The sequence below is a fragment of the Alosa pseudoharengus genome, unplaced genomic scaffold (assembly GCF_046254945.1).
Source record: "Alosa pseudoharengus isolate Yale_2024_CS ecotype anadromous, Long Island Sound unplaced genomic scaffold, YU_APseudo_1.1 YU_APseudo_1.1_scf_1, whole genome shotgun sequence".
Classification (NCBI taxonomy): Eukaryota; Metazoa; Chordata; class Actinopteri; order Clupeiformes; family Clupeidae; genus Alosa; species Alosa pseudoharengus.
In genome coordinates, this window is record NW_027468564.1 from 5,600,772 (window position 1) to 5,622,698 (window position 21,927).

General features: G+C 40.4%; 2 protein-coding genes across 3 annotated transcripts in view; both read left to right on the forward strand.

Annotated features, from left to right (window-relative positions):
* The window catches only part of LOC143136124 (stonustoxin subunit beta-like), a 93,407-nt gene extending 80,346 nt beyond the window's left edge, over positions 1 to 13,061 (forward strand). The window contains exon 5 of the transcript XR_012989269.1: positions 12,325 to 13,061. The gene's annotated coding sequence lies outside the window, so the exon portion shown is untranslated. The remainder of the gene's footprint in view (positions 1 to 12,324) is intronic.
* The window catches only part of LOC143135543 (NACHT, LRR and PYD domains-containing protein 3-like), a 136,743-nt gene that overhangs the window by 39,188 nt on the left and 75,628 nt on the right, over positions 1 to 21,927 (forward strand). For both annotated transcript variants that reach the window (XM_076296135.1, XM_076296134.1), the window contains exons 9-11: positions 4,738 to 4,908; positions 5,895 to 6,062; positions 7,157 to 7,203. In XM_076296135.1, the coding sequence (XP_076152250.1) occupies positions 4,738 to 4,908; positions 5,895 to 6,062; positions 7,157 to 7,203 (386 nt within the window). The remainder of the gene's footprint in view (positions 1 to 4,737; positions 4,909 to 5,894; positions 6,063 to 7,156; positions 7,204 to 21,927) is intronic.

The following is a 21,927-nucleotide window of genomic DNA, read 5'->3' on the forward strand; positions in this document are numbered from 1 at the left end:
ACAATATTGCTGCAGTAGAAAAGAACAGCAATGGCTAATCAGCAATGGTCAGGGATGGTACTGAAATATTGTTTTGTTCAACAGGAAAACTCAATCTCAATCAAGAACACTCTCAATTCGCCTTATTCACAAGGCGGCCATTGGCGGCTGAAACGAGGCTACAGGGTACACAAACCATAGGATTGTTATGTTCTATGCATTCACCTGTAGGTGGCATTAATTACATAGTAACTTAGTACCCTGTAGCCTCGTTTTGGTGTTTATTTGGTGCTTTACTTTGCTGTTTGCATCTTTTTGTACATTAAAAAACAATAGGTCGCGACCGCAAAAGGGGTGCTATCTCTATAGGTAGATATGAACAACGTATGACTTATGGCCTGAAAAAAGTTCAGTTTTTCACTTTAATCCCTGAAATCAACTAGGTTCTATTCCGTGTAAATTTGTCCATGAAGCGGGACATTCAGTCACATTACTACCGCGACAAAGCTTTGCGTTGCCACTGCACTGCTGTCATGTTCATGTTGGCATGTTTAAACACTTGTAAATGGTAATTATTTGAGGTTTAATCTTACCTTTAATATTATTTATTCTATCCGAATGGGTGCGATGTAGGTATTAAATTTCATCTGAAGTGGTATTAAAAAGGTCTTAAAAAGTCTTAAATTTAGGTCTGACAATTCTGGGGGTACCCTGTCTACAGAAATGGCATGTTTGAACAGGCACTGCACTAGTTATATTAAAATAACAGAATAAGGACACGTTTATCACTACAAACTCAGCGGAGTGCTGCAAATGCAGAAACTGTTTATCTGAAATAATATGGCAGCTTGCAGATAGAGAACAACGTGACCATAAAACCATAGACACAACATAAGAACATTCTAGAATATTACCTCAATACAGTATGACAATGTGGGATCATGGGTAACCCATTCAATTAATTATGCAATTCAAATGGCAATTAATTTTGCAATTCATATTTGCAATCATTTTATTCTATTCCATTAGAATAAAATGCCTTAGATGGCAAAACGTTTTGCCCAAAATAATCCAAAAATGTTTTCAGGCTGGCATTGTCAGTTTTGCCAAATATGTTTTCAAAATGCAATCCTATATTGCACTTTGAATATTAAATTGCAAAACGAATCGACAGTTAAATGATGAAACTGAATATTGAAAATTGAAATGCAAAATTAATTGACATTTGAATTTTGAGACTGAGAAGTACCATGGCAAAATGGAATGCAATTCAATCCATGTTTATTCTATTTTTTAACCAAAATTATTCAAATTGATTTTAGGATTGCATTGTCACTTTGCAGATTAAAATACAATTTGTTGGAAATGATTGCAAATTGCAATATTAAATTGCATAATGAATTGGCAATTGCATAATGTAATGTCTTTTAGAATTGCAGATTGCATTCTCAATCTCATTTGAATTATGCAACATATATGCTTCCATACATTAGGTGTGTAAATACCCAGGTCACACTGTTCCTTACTGCTAGATGGCTTATAGTTGCCTCACTTTTAGTAATAATTTAACTAGCAACTATTCTACTCCGTTACATCATATATTATCCATATACATTATATTATATTACTATTACTATTTTATATATTTGTTTTCTCCTATTAATCCTTTCCTCTCTTTTTTATCTAAATGTAATGTAATCTGGCGCGAGAGATACAGTCAGTTCGTTACGATCACGAGTCAGCGGGTAGTCAACAGCTCTGCTGTGCCTCATTTTGCTGTTAACGTTAAGACTTCAAGAAAATTCGTGAACCTTCTCGCCAGGTAGGCATCTGAACTCGTTTTCCTTTACTTTCAGTACTTTTTAAGTTCTTGGGCTAATCAATACATGAGTTATTCCGGAAAACTGGGGAAAGGATGTTGGAGCTAATTAACAGCTAATGTTAACGTGCTAGTTTCTAGTCGACCATCTGGTGTTAATTTTAGACTGATAAGAAAAGTTACCTTTGTAATAGATGTAACTTGTAAATACTTCTATGTTTTTTTTAAGTGTTTTGTTTTTAATGGCAGTGTATACGGTTCGCCTCTGTGAATGTTGTCCAATGTTAGTGTTTCACATAAAAAAACAAGGTTAACGTTAGCCTTAACTTAACGTTAGTTCAACAAGAGTAAATCACAGCAAGTCGTCAATAATTCTGCTGTGCCCCGCTTTGCTGTTAAGACTTTAAGAAACTTATTTAATCTTCTTGCCAGGCTTTGAGGAATTGTATCAGAGGGTAAGTTAGCTAATGTTAACATTAGATCTGCTGTTTTTAAGTCTGGTGCCCAACGACCAACGTCCCGCTTTGTTGTTTGAGTCTGTGGGGATCCAACGGCTGCCAACCTCTCAATCGGAACTCCTGGGCCCACTTCCCCGAAAGCATTTTAAGCCTAAGAGCGTCGTAAAGTCCCTCTTACGAACGTCTTAAGATTTGCCGACTGTTTCCCGAAACCATCGTAGCTTAAGAGCGTTGTGAAAACACTCGTAGATCTACGAGTGCTCCAGAGTACTCGTTACCGGCTAAGAGCGTCTTAACAGTACTTCTCACTGAGGTCACCAACAGGACATACAGAGGAATTACAACTTAGAATACATCATCCAACTTACGTTCCCATTCTTTATTGTGTTTACCTGTGATGAATCAGATTTTAGCGTGCAAAATAGCCTACATTTAATGGTCATAATAATGTGATGAAAAGCGGACAAAAATGCAATCAAGTTATGAAACGAGACGTTGCCAGAATAGTTTGACATTATCTTTGCTAAGTGAATATTTTATTAGGCCTATGAGGTAAAAAGCAGAGAAAGCAACATGTGGTTTAGTCTGTAGCCTACTGCATCAAAATCTAAGCCTACACATTTCCTCTCTTTCTTACTCGACTTCTTTCTTACCTTCAAACGTGTTCTTAAGTGACACCGCGAAAAATTATTGCATGGTGCAACAATCTAATCTTAAAATAATTACAATTATTTATGTCTCTGTGTGGTAGGCTATATAACTTACTTGGGATGCTTACATGCAGATGTCAAAGTGTTTCTATTTTCGTATTGATGTGAATTAATGTGTAGATCCGAAGTTTAAATGGTAGGCCTATAGCTGTGACGTGCAGTCACCTGACATCACCGTCAAATCAGAGGATATTTCAGAACTATTAACGTGGACAGCTCCCCTTAAGAGCATCTTAACAGCAGTGCACGCGCGTTCACGCTACGAGCATGTTCGGGAAACAGTCGGAAAAACCAAACGAACGATCGTAAGATGAATCGTAGAAAACCCTCTTAAGAGCGTGTCTCCGTCGTTATCGGGGAAGTGGGCCCTGGTTGTCCTCGCTCCAGAATTCACCCTTCGCTAAGCCACACCCGAAAACCGCCACAGGCCAATCGTAGCTTAGCAACCCGTCACTAGGCACGGGAGGTCTGACAAGCTTTCGAGTTTTGCTATGTTAAGCAGTTTGCGTTTTGTTTCATTCGACTCTCCTGAATGAATGTAACAGGCATGGGGGACGAAAGAGACATACCATTTAAACTATGTACTTCCCACAACTTAAATATTTGACAACATATCATGAATGGTACTTCAAATAGGTGTTATTTTAAATAGATTGTTGATGGGTGATACATGTTGGTGAACGTCTGTTGACAACTTCTTGCCGTCATCGTGAAGCGTGTATCTCGCGGTTATGGAAATATCATGCAATATGCCATTTTTTATAGTTAAAAACAATATGTGTTCTCAATTATATCATGTTTCTATAGTGTAACATGTTATTTCACTGTGTCTTTACGTGGGTTAGGGCACCACACATCCAAATAAGTGCCCTTTATGACCCAAAGGCCTTCAGTCTCCATATGTTAAATAACTCATGAACGGTTTTGTTCAGAGCTGAAATTCCAACTGTATTTGACAGAGGGTAGTTGTAGATTGCTAGTGACAAAATATTAGCTTTCAGTGTGGTACGATGTCTTTGTAAATGACATTTCATTGAAAAGTCCTGGTTCTCCCCCTATGTAATAGACGTGCAGGGTGCTAAAGCTTGTCAGGCATAGCAACTGTAACGAAGGAGGGCGGGACTTAGCTAAGGGTGAATTCTAACTGAACTGCACAGACACAGGATAACAGAGTAGGCTATCTGAATTTGAAACACCTCTGATTCTCAAGACAGGCAGGCTACGAGATACAGGATAGCTAGAACAGAGAGGGAAGAGTTACAGGTCTTGCAACAGTATGTCGTAACCAATTAAAAAGGACGATATATATAATTTATAATATGTGAACTGAAACTGGACAGGCCATAATAACCTCTGACTAGTTTAGGCTACTTATTGTTAAATTGCAATGTGAGCGGCAGCCAGCAGGGGAGGATACGTCACAGGATTATTTAAAAAGCAAACGTGCGTCTGCCCTGATTCTGATACCATAGCGGTATTAATTAAACCGTAGTGGGCCGCCATGCTGAAATAAACATAGAGGAAACACTGGGCTATAATATTAAAATACCAGCCTTCCCTAAATTCTAAAATGTATCAATGTGTAGGCCTATTCATGAGCTCATATCCCGAATAGCACCTTGACCAGCTGCTGACCAGAGTAGTGATATGACAGTGGTGGACAGTAGTGATCTGATCTGATGTTCTGTTCTTGATTTTTATTGATCAGGGCATTGTGTAAACAGTATATCTTCCATTTATTCATGTTATCTTTTGTTGTGTTCTTATGCAGGCTTGCTGATTGTAAACTCACAGATACGTCTTGTGAGATTGTGGCTTCAGTTCTACAGTCACCAAACTCCCTGCAACAGCTAGACTTGAGTGACAATGACCTTGGGGATTTTGGAGTTCAGCTTCTCTCTAAGGGACTGTCCAGTTCCAACTGCAAAATACAAACATTAAGGTGGGTGCAGACATTTCTTTGTAGTCTTTGTATCTTTGTCTGAAATGTCCTCCTTAGTTAGAAGAACCATGACAACATAACAATGGAACATCAACTGGTCAGTGAAATGAAAAAGTAGCAATTAATATCCAACCCTGATTGGTGTCATTCTACTTTTGAGCTTATTTGTGAGGCTTAAAATGTCTGAACTGATCAAATCAGTCATATTAGTTTATGATGAAGCAATAGGGCACAAGTGAGAGTGGCGTTGGTAGCACATAATGCCATGGCTTTTATTCAGCCTTGTGCTGTAGGTAATCACAGCCATGGCTATATCTGGGTATATAGCTCTCAGATGGCTATATCTGCTACCAACGCCACTCTGCCATATTGCTTTCATAAAACAGTTCTAACTAGTTGAGTTAAAAGTCACCAAATTGTGTTTTCTAACGGTTTCTAACTAATTTATATATTTTTTTTCATTCAACCTCCGCCCGAAAAATAGTTCCAGTAGTTCCAATCTCCACGGGGATCCAAACGCGACACCGGAGAGCCAAGTTCAGGTTGAGAGGCTACATGTGCTTGTGCACACAGTGATTTTGCAGAGCCCACTCATTTATATTATGTCATATGCTGAATTGAACAGTCACCCTACTCTACTTACTCCATTTTCTCACTCAATAGCTGTCAAATGTGATGCTCACACTGGACAATTCAGAGCAAAAAGCGGAGTGTCCAAGTGCGGATGTCCTTAGATATCGCCACTCAGGGAATGTCTCTTGTCCAATCAGAAATTAAGAAATAGTTTAACCAGACCTATCTGTTGTAAAATAAACAAATAACTTCAGATTAACACAATGTCACCAGTTGTATGCATGTAAAAACAATGAAAAGGACATTCTCTCTCTCTCTCTCTCTCTCTCTCTCTCTCTCTCTCTCTCTCTCTCTCTCTCTCTCTCTCTCTCTCTCTCTCTCTCTCTCTCTCTCTCTGTCTGTCTGTCTCTCAGGCTCTCTGATTGTCTCATCTCAGAGAAGGGTTGTGGCTTTCTGGTTTCAACCCCCTTTCCCTCTCATGTAAAAGAACTGGATCTCAACTACAATTATCCTGGAGAATCAGGACTGAAGCTGTTATCTGCTAGACTGGAGGATCCTGTCTGTAAACTGGAGATACTGAAGTATGTTCAGAAAGAAACCCTAGTGTTGCACATTAGACATTGTCTCCATTGTGGAGACCATAGTTATTTCTTCATACCGAGTGTACTGGCCTATTTTCAAATGTGTATTATAGTAGCTGCATCCACAATCCAATGCAAATATTTAGAGATGCGTTCAAAGATAGTTTAGAGGTGCGTTGCAAACATAGCTGAAAGTTTAGGAACCTCTGCTTTCTGTTTGTCTTGAGTTCTGTGCAAACATTTCTGAACACTCAGTGGAGCTGGACAGAGTTATTGTTAAAATGGGACTCTTTACACCAAATTGTATTAAATCTTACTGTTCAGGGAAAGCATATTTGCCACAAACATTTACCACTGTTTGTTGAATTTGAATGCCTCTCAGATTCCAGGCTGTGACAGGGAACAGTTTAATGTCTGACAGAGAGGCTATTAATTCTGTATATCAGGACACCTATGAAGTAGATCAAATTTAGCCAAGTTAAAGGTACTCTAAGCAATGTTGGGTAATGTCACTTCTGTTGAAGTTCAAACAAAACAGAGAGCTACGTACCTTTCCTCTCCCTCCTGTGTCCTTGCGGTTGGACTAGTCTGTTTTAGTTGCCGTTTTTGTGGCTGTCCAGAGTCCCGATCATTAATTCAGGGTTCTCAACAAGTGGTCCGTGGCCCACAGGTGGACTGTGAAGGTGTTGCTGGTGGTCCCTGATCATGCATTAAATAATGGAGTTTCACTGCTGGAAAGTGCATTTGTTATTCAGAGGGAGTTCTCAGGTTGCTCACTAACTCTAATCTAAGTACAGGACAGACAGTGTCGGGGTTGTTTACTTCATGATTGTCTCCTGAGAACTAGAGGGGTCTTGAGGCGTCACCTTGGATGCCTTTGTATGCGATAAAGACAGCTGGAAAGAGATTTACTTCATTACTTTATATCAGGAAAAACATGTATGGCAGCAGGCTAGTTTCTGTGGGATAATAAATCACATTTCACAGGTGGCACAATCAGAAAAAGAGCAGCGTTGAGATCTGTCAAATAGTACGTGTGTGTGACATTTTGTTTTTCAGAACTGACCGTGTGTGACATTTTGTTTTTCTTACAGAACTGACCACGCTTCTTTAGACAGAGCACGACCACGTTTGCTGAAATGTAAGTTAATTGTTTATTTAGTATTTGTGATCATTCACATGTTTTAGCTTGAATGTGTGTATGGGAGTCTTGTAGATGTGTGTGTGTGTGTGTGTATTTTGTAAACCATGACATGCCACAAAATATTCTGTGTGGGTGTTATAGTATGGTGTGCTTGAAAGTGTGTGTGTGTGTGTGTGTGATGTGAGCAGAAGTATGTGTGTGTTTCTGTGTGAGCGGAAGTGTGTGTGTGATGTGAGCAGAAGTGTGTGTGTGTGTGTGATAGCAGGGTTTGCTAACCTGCGTGAATGTTTGTGTTTGTGTGTGTGTATGTTACAGCATTGTGTGTAGCTATTTTGTGTGTGTGTTTAGTGTGTCTGTGTGTGATGTGACCAGAAATGTGTGTGTCTGTGTGTGATGTGAGCAGATGTGTGTTTGTGTGTGTTAATGTGAGAAGTGTGTGATGTGATGTGAGTAGAAGTGTGTGTGTGTGTGTGTGATGGGAGCAGAAGTGTGTGTGTGTGTGATAGGAGCAGAAGTGTGTGTGTGAGAAGTGTGTGTGTGTGTGTGTGTGATAGGAGCAGAAGTGTGTGTGTGATGTGAACAGAAGTGTGTGTGTGTGTGTTTCTGTTTCTGTGTGAGAGGGTGTGTGTGTTTATGTCTGTGTCTCAGTGTGTGTGTGTGATGTTAGCAGACGTGTGTGTGATGTGAGCAGAAGTGTGTGTGTGTTGTCATGTTTCTCTCTCTGTATATGTGTGTGTGTGTGTGTGTGTGTGTGTGTTCTCATGTTCTATCTCTGTATGTGTGTGTGTGTCTTTGTGTGTTCTCATGTTCTCTCCTCTCGTCTGCAGATGCCTGTGTGTGTGTGTGTGTTTGTGTTGTTTTGGTGTGTGTGTGTGTTTTCATGTTCTCTGTGTGTGTGTGTGTTCTCATGCTCTCTCTCTGTATGTGTGTGTGTGTTCTCATGTTCTCTGTGTGTGTGTGTAGGTGTGTGTGTGTGTGTGTTCTCATGTTCTCTCCTCTCCTCATGTCTGCAGGGTGGTGGTGTGTGTGTGTGTGTGTGTGTGTGTGTGTGTGTGTGTGTGTGTGTGTGTGTGTGTGTGTGTGTGTGCTGGTAGGGTAGTGGTGTGTGTGTGTGTTTGTGCTGGTAGGGTAGTGGTGTGTGTGTGTGTGTGTGCTGGTGGGGTAGTGGTGTGTTTGTGTGCTGGTAGGGTAGTGGTGTGTGTGTGTGTGTGCTGGTACGGCAGTGGTTTGTGTGTGTGTGGGTAGGGTAGTGGTGTGTATGGGTCACTGTGTTTGTGCTGGTAGGGTAGTGGTGTGTTTGTGTGTGTGTGTGTTTGTGTGTGTGCTGGTAGGGTAGTGGTGTGTGTGTGTGTTCAAGGATTAAAGTTCTCCGTCGTAGGACGGATTTCCGTCAATTTGATTTTAGAAATGTCATATTTGAGATCGATGCAGATCCGATGAGAAAAAAAAACAGGAGGGGGGGGGGGGGACTGTCACCTTTGCTTTTCCTTTTTTAAGGCAACTACAAATATTAGGTAAATGTTTAAAGACCTAATAGTGTTCTTGAGAACTTTCTGTGTCTCAATCAGTGACCGCTCAAGAAGATAGCCTACCATGAGTTTCACTTTGTTTTGTAGCTACACGCTCGTCTCGGGCGTTTGCTTGAAAAAAAGGACCCGTATGCACTATAATGGTCTAAAAGTTGGATTATAGTGACACAATCGAGACAGCTGATGAGGTTGGCCAATCTGTTTAACTTTTTTGGATATGATATTGTGAGCTCTATGTGCGAATTCGGAGAAGAAGCGTAGGCTGTGTTCTTTCCGTGCATCAATATAGACAATTACTATCGCAAACTCTTGTCAGGGGAGGTCATTCATTTTGGGTGTCACCTCTATGACTTGAACAGATGTAGGGTACTATTATTGTTACAGTTTTTAATCAATGCAACTAACATTATGTGTAAAGCGACGCAATATAAACCGTAGTCTACGCAATTTATTATCCCGTCTGTTATGACATGTTTTTCACAATTTGCGACGGAAGGTTTTGACTGAGCGTGTTAACATAAAATAATAATAATATTGTCATCGCGAACTGTCGAGTAAGGGGGTCAGTTGTGTTTGTGACGCACAGACAGCCTTAGCCTATTTTGCTTAGGCCTCACTTTTAACGACAGGTTGTGAGTGTATGTTGACAAAAAATAACCATACAATTAAAATAGTCAACTTAAAACTTTGCTATAAAATATTATTAATTTATAGCACAAAACCATAACCAGTAGGCCTACCAGAACCTCGCATATTAGCATCATGATTTGTGTGCGTCTATTTGGCAAGGCCACTAGCTGTCATGGATGCGTTGTTGATAAAGGAAGGCAGGTGTCAAAAGTTAAAAAAATAAATGGAGATGGGCGGCTGTTGGAAACGGGGGAGAACTAACAAGTCATGGTGTAAATAAATTAAAGTGCCAGGGGTTTGCTTTTGTGCGGTTCGCTGCAAGAAAATTGTTTATGGATGCAATAGGAAAACGTTTTAACACGCCACCAATCAGAAGACCGCAATAAGGTTAATGTTCGTGCACTTCAGGACATCTTCCCTACCTGGTGCAACTAGCCACCACGACAGAGGTAGGCTACGTTTATCTATGCCTGACCGTTTTTACGTTTAGAAAGTAGGCTACGCATGTTCTTTCATAGCGCAACACGACCTGTCCCGCACCATATCGCAACCTCTTGTCAACCTTATACAATCTGTTGCTGAAGACAAAAGCGCCCTCTCCAGATTGTCGTATGCGCAGACCTCCTGCATGAGCACACACAGTATTGCTGCTCATTGGAAAACTGAGTTGTCTGTAAAACAAAAAATTACCATGTTTTCATTAAATGCGGATGAGGCAACAAATGGAAATATGAACAATATCTATTCTAGAATGTTCTGATTCGTTACTTTGATGAAGAAATTGGAAGTCTTGCAAACTTGATTTTATAGATTTTACTTGGTGTTGAATTGCATATTAACAAGAAAAAAATCTCCCCTTTAAACACTTTTGGCCTGAAGTAATTAAATAAGAGTGTAAGTTAAAGCCTTTCTACAATATTGCTGCAGTAGAAAAGAACAGCAATGGCTAATCAGCAATGGTCAGGGATGGTACATAAATATATTTTTGTTCATCAGGAAAACTCAATCTCAATCAAGAACACTCTCAATTCACCTTATTCACATGGCGGCCATTGGCGGCTAAAACGAGGCTACAGGGTACACAAACCATAGGATTGTTATGTTCTATGCATTCACCTGTAGGTGGCATTAATTATATATTAAGTGTACCCTGTAGCCTCGTTTTGGTTTAAAGAATGGCCGCCGTTTAAATAAGGCAAATTCTCCCTTCACTTTGCTGTTTGCATCTTTTTGTACATTAAAAACCAATAGGTCGCGACCGCAACAGGGGTGCTATCTCTATAGGTAGATATGAACAACGTATGACTTATGGCCTGAAAAAAGTTCAGTCAAACGATTTTTTTTCACTTTAATCCCTGGTGTGTTCGTGCTGGTAGGGTAGTGGTGTGTGTGTGTGTGTGTGTGTGTGTGTGTGTGTGTGTGTGTGCTGGTGGGGTAGTGGTGTGTGTGTGTGTGTGCTGGTAGGGTAGTGGTGTGGGTAGGGTAGTGGCGTGTATGTGTGTGTGTGTGTGTGTGTGTGTGTGTGTGTGTGCTGGTAGGGTAGTGGTGTGTGTGTGTGTGTACTGGTAGGGTAGTGGTGTATGTGTGTGTGTGTTTGTGTGCTGGTAGGGTAGTGGTGTGTGTGTGTGTGTGCTGGTAGGGCAGTGGTGTGTGTGCTGGTAGGGTAGTGGTGTGTGTGTGTGTTTGTGCTGGTAGGGTAGTGGTGTGTGTGTGTGTGTGTGTGTGTGTGTGTTGGTAGCGTAGTGGTGTGTGTGTAAGCTGGTAGGGTAGTGGTGTGTGTGTGTGTGTGTGTGTTTACTGGTATGGTAGTGGTGTGTGTGTGTACTGGTAGGGTAGTGGTGTGTGTGTATGTGTGTACTGGTAGGGTAGTGGTGTGTGTGTATGTGTGTACTGGTAGGGTAGTGGTGTGTTCATGTTCTCTGTATGTGTGTGTGTGTGTGTGTGTGTTCTCATGTTCTCTCCTCTCCTCTTGTCTGCAGATGTCTCTGTATGTGTGTGAGTGTGTGTGTGTGTGTTCTCATGTTCTCTCCTCTTGGTAGGGTAGTGGTGTGTGTGTGTGTGTGTGTGTGTGTGTGTTGGTAGGGTAGTGGTGTGTGTGTGTGTTTACTGGTAGGGTAGTGTTTATTTGTGTTGACATGGTGTGTGTGTGTGTGTGTTCTCATGTTCTTTTTCTGTATGTGTGTGTGTGTTCTTATGTTCTCTTTCTGTGTGTGTATGTGTGTGTGTTCTCATGTTCTGTGTGTGTGTGTGTAGGTGTGTGTGTGTGTGTGTGTGTGTGTGTGTGTGTTCTCATGTTCTCTCCTCTTGTCTGCAGATGCCTGTGATCTCACACTGGACCCAAACACAGCAGACAGAAAACTCTCACATGTGGAGAAGGAGCAGCCGTATCCTGAACACCCAGAGAGATTTGACTACAGGCATCAGGTGTTGTGTAGAGAGGGTCTGACTGGACGCTGCTACTGGGAGGCTGAGTGGAGTGGAGATTATGGAGCTGTTATATCTGTGGTCTATAAAAGCATCAAGAGGAAAGGGGGCAGTGATGACGTCATGATGGGACGGAATGCCAAGTCCTGGAGTCTGGACTGCTACTCTGATCACAGATACTATGTCTGGCACAACAATGAACAGACTGTCATACCTGCCCCCTCCTCCGGCTCCAGAACAGTAGGAGTTTACCTGGACTGGCCGGCCGGCACTCTGTCCTTCTACAGCGTCTCCACTGACACACTCACCCACCTGCACACGTTCCACTCCACATTCACTGAACCCCTCTTTCCAGGGTTTTGGGTTGGATATTACTGCTCATTGTCCCTGCTCAAGATCACATGAGCTCGTCCTCCAACAGGTACATCCACCCTTTTCTCTCTTTCTCTCTCTCTCTCTCTCTACCATCAGTCTCTGTCCCCCTCCCTTCTCTTCTCTTCCTCTCTCTCTGTCTCTCATTCTCCTCCATTTTCAGATGTGTGTGTGTGTGTGTGTGTGTGTGGTTTGTATGACACTGTAATGTAATACAGGCTTGTAGGCACAAGAAGCTCTTTTACAAACAGTAAAGATTACATTATTTTTGCTTTGCGTCAGATTTAATGTTGCCCACTGGCATATCACACACATCAAGCTAATATTTTTGAAGTTGAATGTGTGTGTGTGTGTGTGTGTGGTTTGTATGACACTGGTGTCTATTTAACTAACTGCCAAAATTCAGACTTAAATTCATCAAGTCAAGACTCTGTGTAACATTCCGCAGTAACCACGTAACCGTAGCAACATCCATTCTGTTGATCTGTGGCCCTGGCAGTGGAGCAGGGCTTGTTGCTATGGCAATAGCTCCAGCTTTGGCCCATAGATTGTATAAAGAACTGCAGGAACACCAGTCACACACTCCTGTTCATACACATGTGTTATGTATGTATATTCAATTATAGACTACCGTTTAATGAAACTAAACAAATGCTGATATTGCTTTCTTTATATTATGCTCTTTCCCTAAAATGAATGGTGTGTAGGCTATTATGATAATGTTCCAGCAACAACAATATGATGTATTCTGTTCTCCCTAAAGTATAGTTATTTGCTGAATTATCTTTGAAAAAATATTTTTCTGATCTGAGGTGTCAGTGTTTTTATGTGTTGACATAGAAAAAAACATGCTTGCTTGTTGCTTGTTTTTCAGAATAAAATATATAAATAAAATGTGTTTCTGACTATAATAAAGATTCTGAAAGGAGATTTAATGAACCTGTTGTCATTTTATTTGTTTCATTGTTTTTTATGCCATAACAAAACAGAGTATGTGATTTTTATTTTGTGATTTTTCTTCCCCTTCAAACTTCCTTTTTCTGTAGTTGGCATGGCATGCATTGACCACCACGGCCATCTCTCCATTCAGTGCAACACTGTAACAGATTGGTGTATTGCAGTAGTATAACTGTCAAAATAACACGTTCATTTTGATTAATTGATCATATAAATATTAATGATTTAAAAAAAAATGCTGATTAATCACATTTTCAAAGTGACATTTTGACACAGTGTAGTCTGGCTATCAATGATTGAAGGAGGCAGACGTGACCCAGACGCTGACGGGAGCATCAATCTAGGCTACTATTTCTGCAGTAAGGAATTCCTGTTGCCTACCATGGGAGTTCGTCAAGTCTGAAGTATCACCAGAGAATGTTTAATGGGTACAGGTGCTCTGGTATCACCCCAATGCAACTAATCTGAGTAGGGCTACCCAGAAGCGCGCCTCATGCTGAACGAACAATGCAACGCAATACGGAGGTAGGCTACGAGTTAGCACACTGATGACATGGCCGCCGTCGCCAGTATTGTCGGTAACCTATTGCCTCTACATTTCAATGTAGTTTTCATACATGACATTGCCTAAGATAAAATCCAACTTCTAGCCTGTTAATTCTGCTGAAATACAGAACTACTCAGCTAGCCACCAAAACACTGTAGGCTAGCCTACTGTCTTACCTATAAATATTTGTTGCGGTAGCCTCATAAATCGCAAACTTCTAGCCTGTCAAATCACTGACAGACTTATAGCCACCAAACATCGATGTAGGCCTACTGACTTACCTACCGTTTTAACTTGCAAACGTTTAGACCAGGGCTATTCAATTAGTTTGTAATGGGGGCCAGTTCATGAAAAGCATCACAACTGAGGGGCCGGAGAAATGCGGCTTGAAATATGAGTAATCACATTAACAGCTGTATATACAAGTACAACAGCAGCAATATTGGTGTTCAAATGTTGTATTTTGTACATGCATAACAACATCATTGGCTGGTTGATGGTGGCTAATATGGAATGAAATCTGTGATAACAGATAACACAAATGGAATCTGTGCTTTGCACAGTAACTGCTAGGTCCAAGATTTCCAGTGAGTACAAACAGGATTCAAACACTGTTCAGGTGAATTAAATGTGTAATCAGTCGCATATGTAGCTCTTCTGACTTATAGGCCTACTAGGCCGAATCGCATGGTAGGTGTGGGCCAGATCCACCCCAGTGTGGTTTTGCTATCTGGGTTGTTACATTTGACGTTCCCACCATTTAAATGAGATGACCGTGACCTCTAGATTGTTTTTAGCAGTGGTGGCAGGCCAGTCATAATAGCCTAATAATAATAACACGGGGGTCCGGGGGTGTCTCCCCCGGGATTTTTTTTTATTTTCTGGTTGCTAATCACGCTATTTTAACATGTTTTGAGAGGGACAGGCCCATCTTTTTTCTGACACACCTCACGTTACCCGATGCATTAAACCAAATGTCACTGCTTGAATAAATGAAACGCCTACTGAACATGGGCATCGTCATAGTTCACGATGACAATGAAAACGTTTAGCCTACTTGGTTTCTGACAGAAATTACGTTTTGTGCCAAAATATTGTAGAAACACAACCACGGCCTATATTTGGTGAACGGAGGTGCAAATCATCTCCTTTACTTTCTTTGGTTATTACGATTCACTTTAACGTTTTGCCGTCGCCACATTTACAAATATGCAATTTACCTTCGTTACTATCAGTGATACTTTTTGCTTCGAATCGCAATTGATTGTGCATTTAATGTAACATGCCACATGATTTCCAAGAGGCCTTTAGACAGGCTCATTTCTGACTTCACTAGACTATTATTGCATTTGTTTATGTTGTAAGACGTGAAGAAATGAAGGACATCGGCAATAGCCAGGCTACTAGAAATTCTTTGAAATTCCCTTTGAGTCGGATCTGCTCCACCTTTCCACCAAGTTTTGCAGAAATTGTGCCCGTGTTTTTCTGCGATATTGTTGACAGAAACTATTTGTGTGGTGCAACCTGTTAAATATTAGTAGTTAATAAACTCCAACGTGCCAATTTAGGTTGAAACTGAACTATGGCACTTTACGTTCAGCTTATAAATGTACAAATGTAATGAATTGTAATGTAGCCTAACTTGCTCAATGGGCTGAGGTGCAGTGGCTGCAGGACTAAAGCGAGCGAGAGATGCAAGAGTGGACAACAACTCATGCGCTTGCTAGAGATTACATTTTTTTTAAAGGGCCAGTACAAATGACCTCGCGGGCCGGACCCGGTGTTCCAGTTTAGATGGTGAGCAGGTTAACTTGTGATATTTGCATAAAATCCGTGAATATTCAACAAGACCCTGCCTACTTGTTAACAACGCTTTGCTCTGCCTCCGCCCTTCCAGTGCTGGAGATTCACATTTTCACAAGCCTACAGTGCGTGACAGAATATGAAGCAAGATCTTGCCGAAAACATGCGGGAATCGCTATGTATAATGTATGTCTGCTTAAGCATCCACACAAAATGTTGTGCAAACAGGAAATGTGCCAAAGTAAATCAGCGAAGGTTTTGTTGGGTTTCGAACATGAGTCTCACTGAGGCAAAATTTTCTAAGCAGTAAGCACTATCACCACTACGCCACAGAGAGTAACGCTTGTCATTAGTCTATAGACCTCTCCAGAATAAGTCCCGCCTCCGTAACTTCCGTATCCATCCAACTTCCGGGCGTGGATTGTCTATGGGGAATAACATGGCGTTTCAAAATATCATACCGGTAAAACATCTGTAGGTAGCGAAGTTGAAAAAGCCGGTGGGCAGATTGGCCTACACACTTCTGCCATATAGTTTCCACTGGATTTTTTGATTGTCGGTGCCGTTTAAGTAGTATACTATAGACTATACTACTCAAACGGCACCGAAAATCAAAAAATCCAGTGGAAACTAGATGGCAGAAGTGTGTAGGCCAATCTGCCCAGCAGCTTTTTCTACTTTGTCACCTACAGAGTTTGACAGGTACGATCTTTCAAAACGCCATGTTATTTCCCATAGACAATCCACGCCCGGAAGTTGGATGGATACGGAAGTTAGGAGGCGGGATATATTCTGGAGAGGTCTATTAGACTAGTCTACTAGCTTAGGCTACTAGCTATCCTGATGTCCATGTTAACTGGTGATAGCCTATAACATGAGCAAACACAGCGAATGCATGCCTTGAATAATGCAGATTAATTTTGCCTCAGTAATTTTGCATCACAAACAGTAACAAATGACCCCATCAGACGTTGCTCGCTTTTGTGCAGAAAGCAAAAATTATGAGCCTCGAACTGCCCACTAAAATAGCAAGCTAGCAGCAATAGTCCACCCTGCTAACCAATTGCACCACAGGTTATTTTGTATCTGTGCAATAGCATGGTGTTCCTATTAAATAAATGTAGGTCTATGTTGTCTTGTGACAGCTTATTTGTCAATCGATCAAGATATTCATTATAGCAAACATCTAGGCTAAGTGAATGTTTTGCAACAGGCTGCTGAACGAGCAGTAAGTAGGCTAAACTATTTTCTAATTTAGGCTACGTGGGAATCTGAAACAGCAATATCTGTCATCAAACACTCTCATCAAAGTTTTGTAATATATGCTACCATGATAACCATTTTGTGTCATCAAATTAGGACCAACAAATTAAATAATATTTAACTCAGAGAAAATAAGTTTCATGTGTTCACTTCAAATCATTAGACAGCTCACTGCATAACTTCACCGAGACATGACACTAAGTTATGATAATTTTTGCACATGACGTATTACATATTATTAACCCCCAAAACGGAATAAAGTGTTAGTGGGACATGCGAGTTTGTTGTACATCAGTTAGGTTTTGGTCTGTGGGGCAAAGATGAACCTATTTTGTTGTTTTGAGGCTTGCATATGCCCATGTTAAATTGTGATGGCACCAGTTAACATGGGCGTATATTTCTCACTTATGTTAACCTGTGTTAACTTTAACTAACAGTTCAATATATACATAGAAATCTGACATCGATTTCAGCGGCTTGTAGTGTAGTGGAATAGACGATGTAGAAGCTAATCCAATCAACTTTCTTGTCCATGCGTGGTTCGAATCCCAGCTAGATCGCTAGTTTAATTTTTTTCCATTCATTCAGTATGTGTCATATTTGTGGATAATGCTTAAATGGACATGTATTAGACATACACTGGTGATGTTTTCAGCGATATCCGTTATATTGTCTCACTTGCAAACACTTCGTGAAAATGTAGCCTAATATAAACCTGCACTATCGGAGGCAGAGCAGATTAAGAAGTAGGCAGGGTCTTGTTGAATATTCACTGATTTTATGGAAATATCACCAGTTAAACTGCTCACCATCTAAACTGGAACACCGGCCCGCGGGCCGCCAATTGAAGAGCCCTGGTTTAGACCATACATGGGCAACATACGGCCCGCGGGCCACATCCGGCCCGTGGGCTTTCCCTGACCGGCCCGCGTAAGGTCCGTGAAAGAACAACAGTCAAGAGCCTAGCATAGAGATAATGCATGCAAATCAATATCGTTGTTTTTATTTTGAAAGCGACTGCTATTTGTACGCCCATACATTTGTGCGTGGATGCATAGCCTACGACGTAAACACCCTCACTGATGTGCTGGTGAATAGAATGTATGCTTCTGCGTCGACACAATGCAGTTGCCTTTACGTCGGCGTAAACCTTTCAAAGTTGTGTGTCTCTTATGTCGCTCACCACCGCAAAGGTTGTTAGAACGAACTCCTAGGGCCCTATCATGACATTCTAAAGTGCATCGTCACTCGTCAAAAGTCTATTCAAATTTAGTAGGATGTCCAGTTCACATTGGGAGGGGTTTCGTTCTCAAAAGTGGAGCGCATGGCGTAACAAGGTGTTCCTAGGTCTTTTAATCAGTCATATGGGTGTGTTTGGGGTGTAACATCATTTTAAACCAATGAGAATGACATCTGTCATTCCCTTTAACGGCGCAACGCGCGATATGTCAAATAAATGCATCGGTATTTTGGCATTCAACGGCGCATTTGAAGGAGGCTGCTTGCGAGACCGTATGGAATAGTCATTCTTAAACCATGCTTTACTAAAACCTAGCATAGCCTTCACGCATTTGCACTCGTCTATTATTTGAACTCATTGGCAAAGTGAAACTAACTTCACCAAGGAGTCAGTCAACGACAAGACAGTTATATGCAGTCACTTTCACTATTGACTGACAATGGGTTACCATAGAAAACATAGGCTGGAAAAAGCAACACTTACCCTAATGTTGCTCAAATGACTAAATAAAACAACATTTATCCTGCAGAGGAGTTGCTTATATCGTGACAGTGCGTCTTCAGCTGTGCTCCATTGTCTCTCGCCTCTCCCCTAATCACTTTTAACCGTCATTACCAATTTGCAAATGATGGTGAATAACTACTCATCATGAGATGTACAGTATTTCGTAATATCTTTATTCTAATTATGTTTACCATTGTAATCGTGCAATTTGTAATGCTTTGCATGGACGTGCGCTGGTGTGCGTTCATGAATGATAGAAGGATGGTGCGTGCACCTGCCAATATGACTGTTGACATGCGCTCTTAAAATAGCATATGAACAACTCGCCATTGACTTCTGACCAGGTTTAGGTGGTGTATGATAGCGATTTTTAGACAATGCGCCAGGTCCCTCCCTAGGTTGTTAATTGCCACACCCCTGGGCGCAATGCTTAAAAAATAAAGGTGCAAAATAACGAATTCAACTTCGCGCCGGTGAATAACGAACTTTACGCCATGCGCTGGTGACCGAAAATACAGCCCCTACTGCTGCTCGTTGGCGATACGAAGTGTTCATTTCAAAACGTTACTGGCAGATAGACACTTTACAATCGGATAACCCCGTAATTGTAACCAAAATATGTCTGAGTTTATTTGCAAAGCTTATGTTAGCGAACTTGTATGATGCTACTACCCACAGGTTGCTTGAAGCAGCCGGTTCAACACACAGAGCGAGTTGACCAATCACAGTTATGTGCATAAAGTTAAAGCAAAAACATAGCCTACATTTTTAAAATAATTTTCTTTGTGCATGTTGATTAACTAATGACAGCCTACTATTTTCGTAGTCTAATTCTGCATAGAGTTAATTTAATGATGGTAATGATTTAATGATGAAATATTGCTGAGTGTTGATGAAATGGTGGCACAGGCCTATCGGTTGTACTGACTTCTTCACATTTTCATGACCTAGCCTAATTATATAGATATTGTAGTACTTTTTTTATATCAGTCTTTGAAAACTGAAAAAAAAGTCAATGTCAAAAAATAATTTTCGAGAATGAGGATTAAATACTGGACATAGATTAAATATTGCTGTTTTTCCTTTGTCTCCCTCACATTTTCATCTGTTCTTACGACTAGTAAACAAAACCATATGATTTACTTAATGTTATACAAGAACAGAATAGAATTGAACAGAATTGAGTTCAGACTTGAGTTCGGTATTTTGGGTCCGGCCCTCCTCAACAGTCCCAGTTTGTCATGTGGCCCCTTGGGGAAATTAGTTGCCCACCCCTGGTTTAGACTGTCATTCTTTAAAATGTCATGGGCGTAGTGTCTCTTTCCCCCCGTTTTTCCTACTGTTCAATTATGTCTTTTTCTACTCAACGTTCTATTTCTTATCCTGGACTGCCACCTACTGGTTAGAAAAGGCAACAACCTAGTAATTATGTGAATGAAAACCTACATGTTTGAATGACCAAAAAAGGACAAATCATTACCTTGGTGTTAGGGTACTGCACATGTAATTGACAGTGAGTGGAAACTTCAGACATTTCTTGTAATACTTCTTCTTCTTCTTCTTTCGGTTTTTATGGCGATTGGCAACTAACTTTAATGGTGCATTACCGCCACCAACTGGACTGGAGTGTGGTACTGAAGTCTAACCTTTCCTAATAGAATGCAAACAAATATAAACAAACAAACAAAACAAAACAAACAAAACAAAACAAAACAAAACAAAACAACACAAACAAAACAAAAGATCATACTAATTTCTTTTAATTAGTCCTGTATTCCTCAGGAAACCAATTACATAGTTTACACACATTTCCCCTGTGTTTCTTTGCAGAATTTCTTCTAGGTTTAGCCTCAGCTGTTCTCCTTGTAATTGTAAGACTAGTCTTTGTCTTTCTTCCTGATATTTATTACAGTGTAAAATAACATGCTCTATGGTCTCTGGACTACCACAGATCTTGTAATACTATGGTGTCTAACACTCCTTTATTGGCTTCCAATCACATATGCATTTCTAAAATACATCATATCTAATATCAGATGTTATGATTTACAAATCATGTAAACTAAACTATCTAATTGAAAATAGGTTAAAGATAACATATGAACTGTTGAAGGAGAAAGATTTTTTTGAAAAACAATCGCTCCACCTCTTAATTTAACCCTCATAACTCCAGCCATTTTTTTTGCAGGTTTCTGCATTACTATGATGTCTAGCTACCTACATACACACATAAACAGTAACATTTTGCTTGTCCATACATTTGGAAATTCATTACCATCATAATGTTAAACAAATCAATTCCAGAAAACAGTGGACATGTTTAGTGTTTTACAATGTGTGTTGCATCTTGAATCCATTAAAAGAAATTGCTGCATCTTGTCAAGATATTCATTAAGATAAATGTGGAAAAACTTGTATTCAAAGTTGGGAGCTGAATTACCATATGCTTAGTCACACTAAACCTCATAAATATATCAAAGTTGGGAGCTGAATTACCATGTGCTTAGTCACACTAAACCTCATAAATATATCAAAGTTGGGAGCTGAATTACCATATGCTTAGTCACACTAAACCTCATAAATATATTGAATGTGGGAGCTGAATTACCATACGCTTAGTCACACTAAACCTCATAAATATATCGAATGTGGGAAAGGGTTTTCAGAAATCTCAAAACTCAAAATCCATGCTTGTACACACTGGAGAGAGGTCTTATAAATGTCCTCAGTGTGGAAAACTTTTTTCACATAGATCAGCTCTGGTATCCCATAGATGACACACCATGGAGAGAAGCCTCATAAATGTGCCCAGTGTGGGAAAGGATTTTATATGATTTCATATCTTAAATCCTATATGTTGATACACTCTCAAGGGAAGCCTCATAAATGTGCCTGGTGTGGGAAAGGATTTTATATTATTTCATATCTTAAATCCCATATGTTGATACACTCTCAAGGGAAGCCTCATAAATGTGCCTGGTGTGGGAAAGGATTTTATACGTGTGGGCGACTCAAAGCTTTGGTCGCCGAGAGGCTGAGTAGGGGAGACTAACTTGCCCGACGCGCTGTCCAATAATTTCCAGTAGCTTCCAAGAAAGTTAAGTTCCTTTATTGTAGTAAAATCGGCATCTTCAGAACATCCAACACAGTTCAATGTCTAGTATCAATTCAAACGTCGATAAATCCAGTAATAAAATCCACAAGTTTCATGTAGTCCACAACAGCAGTAATTCCATTCAACAGCTATCAAATGCAGTCAGCAAAAAGTAAGGCTTCCCCCTCACCCCCTCTCTGTTCATTCACAAAACACTTAGCAAGTGAGCAGGTGATATTATGATTCTTGCCGCCACCAACACCACGTGACCCAGTTACTGTGAGCAACCACCAGGCTTGTGCAAAATTCCAGAATTGAATTGAAACTGCCTCTTAATTTCCAATTCAATTCTTGAATT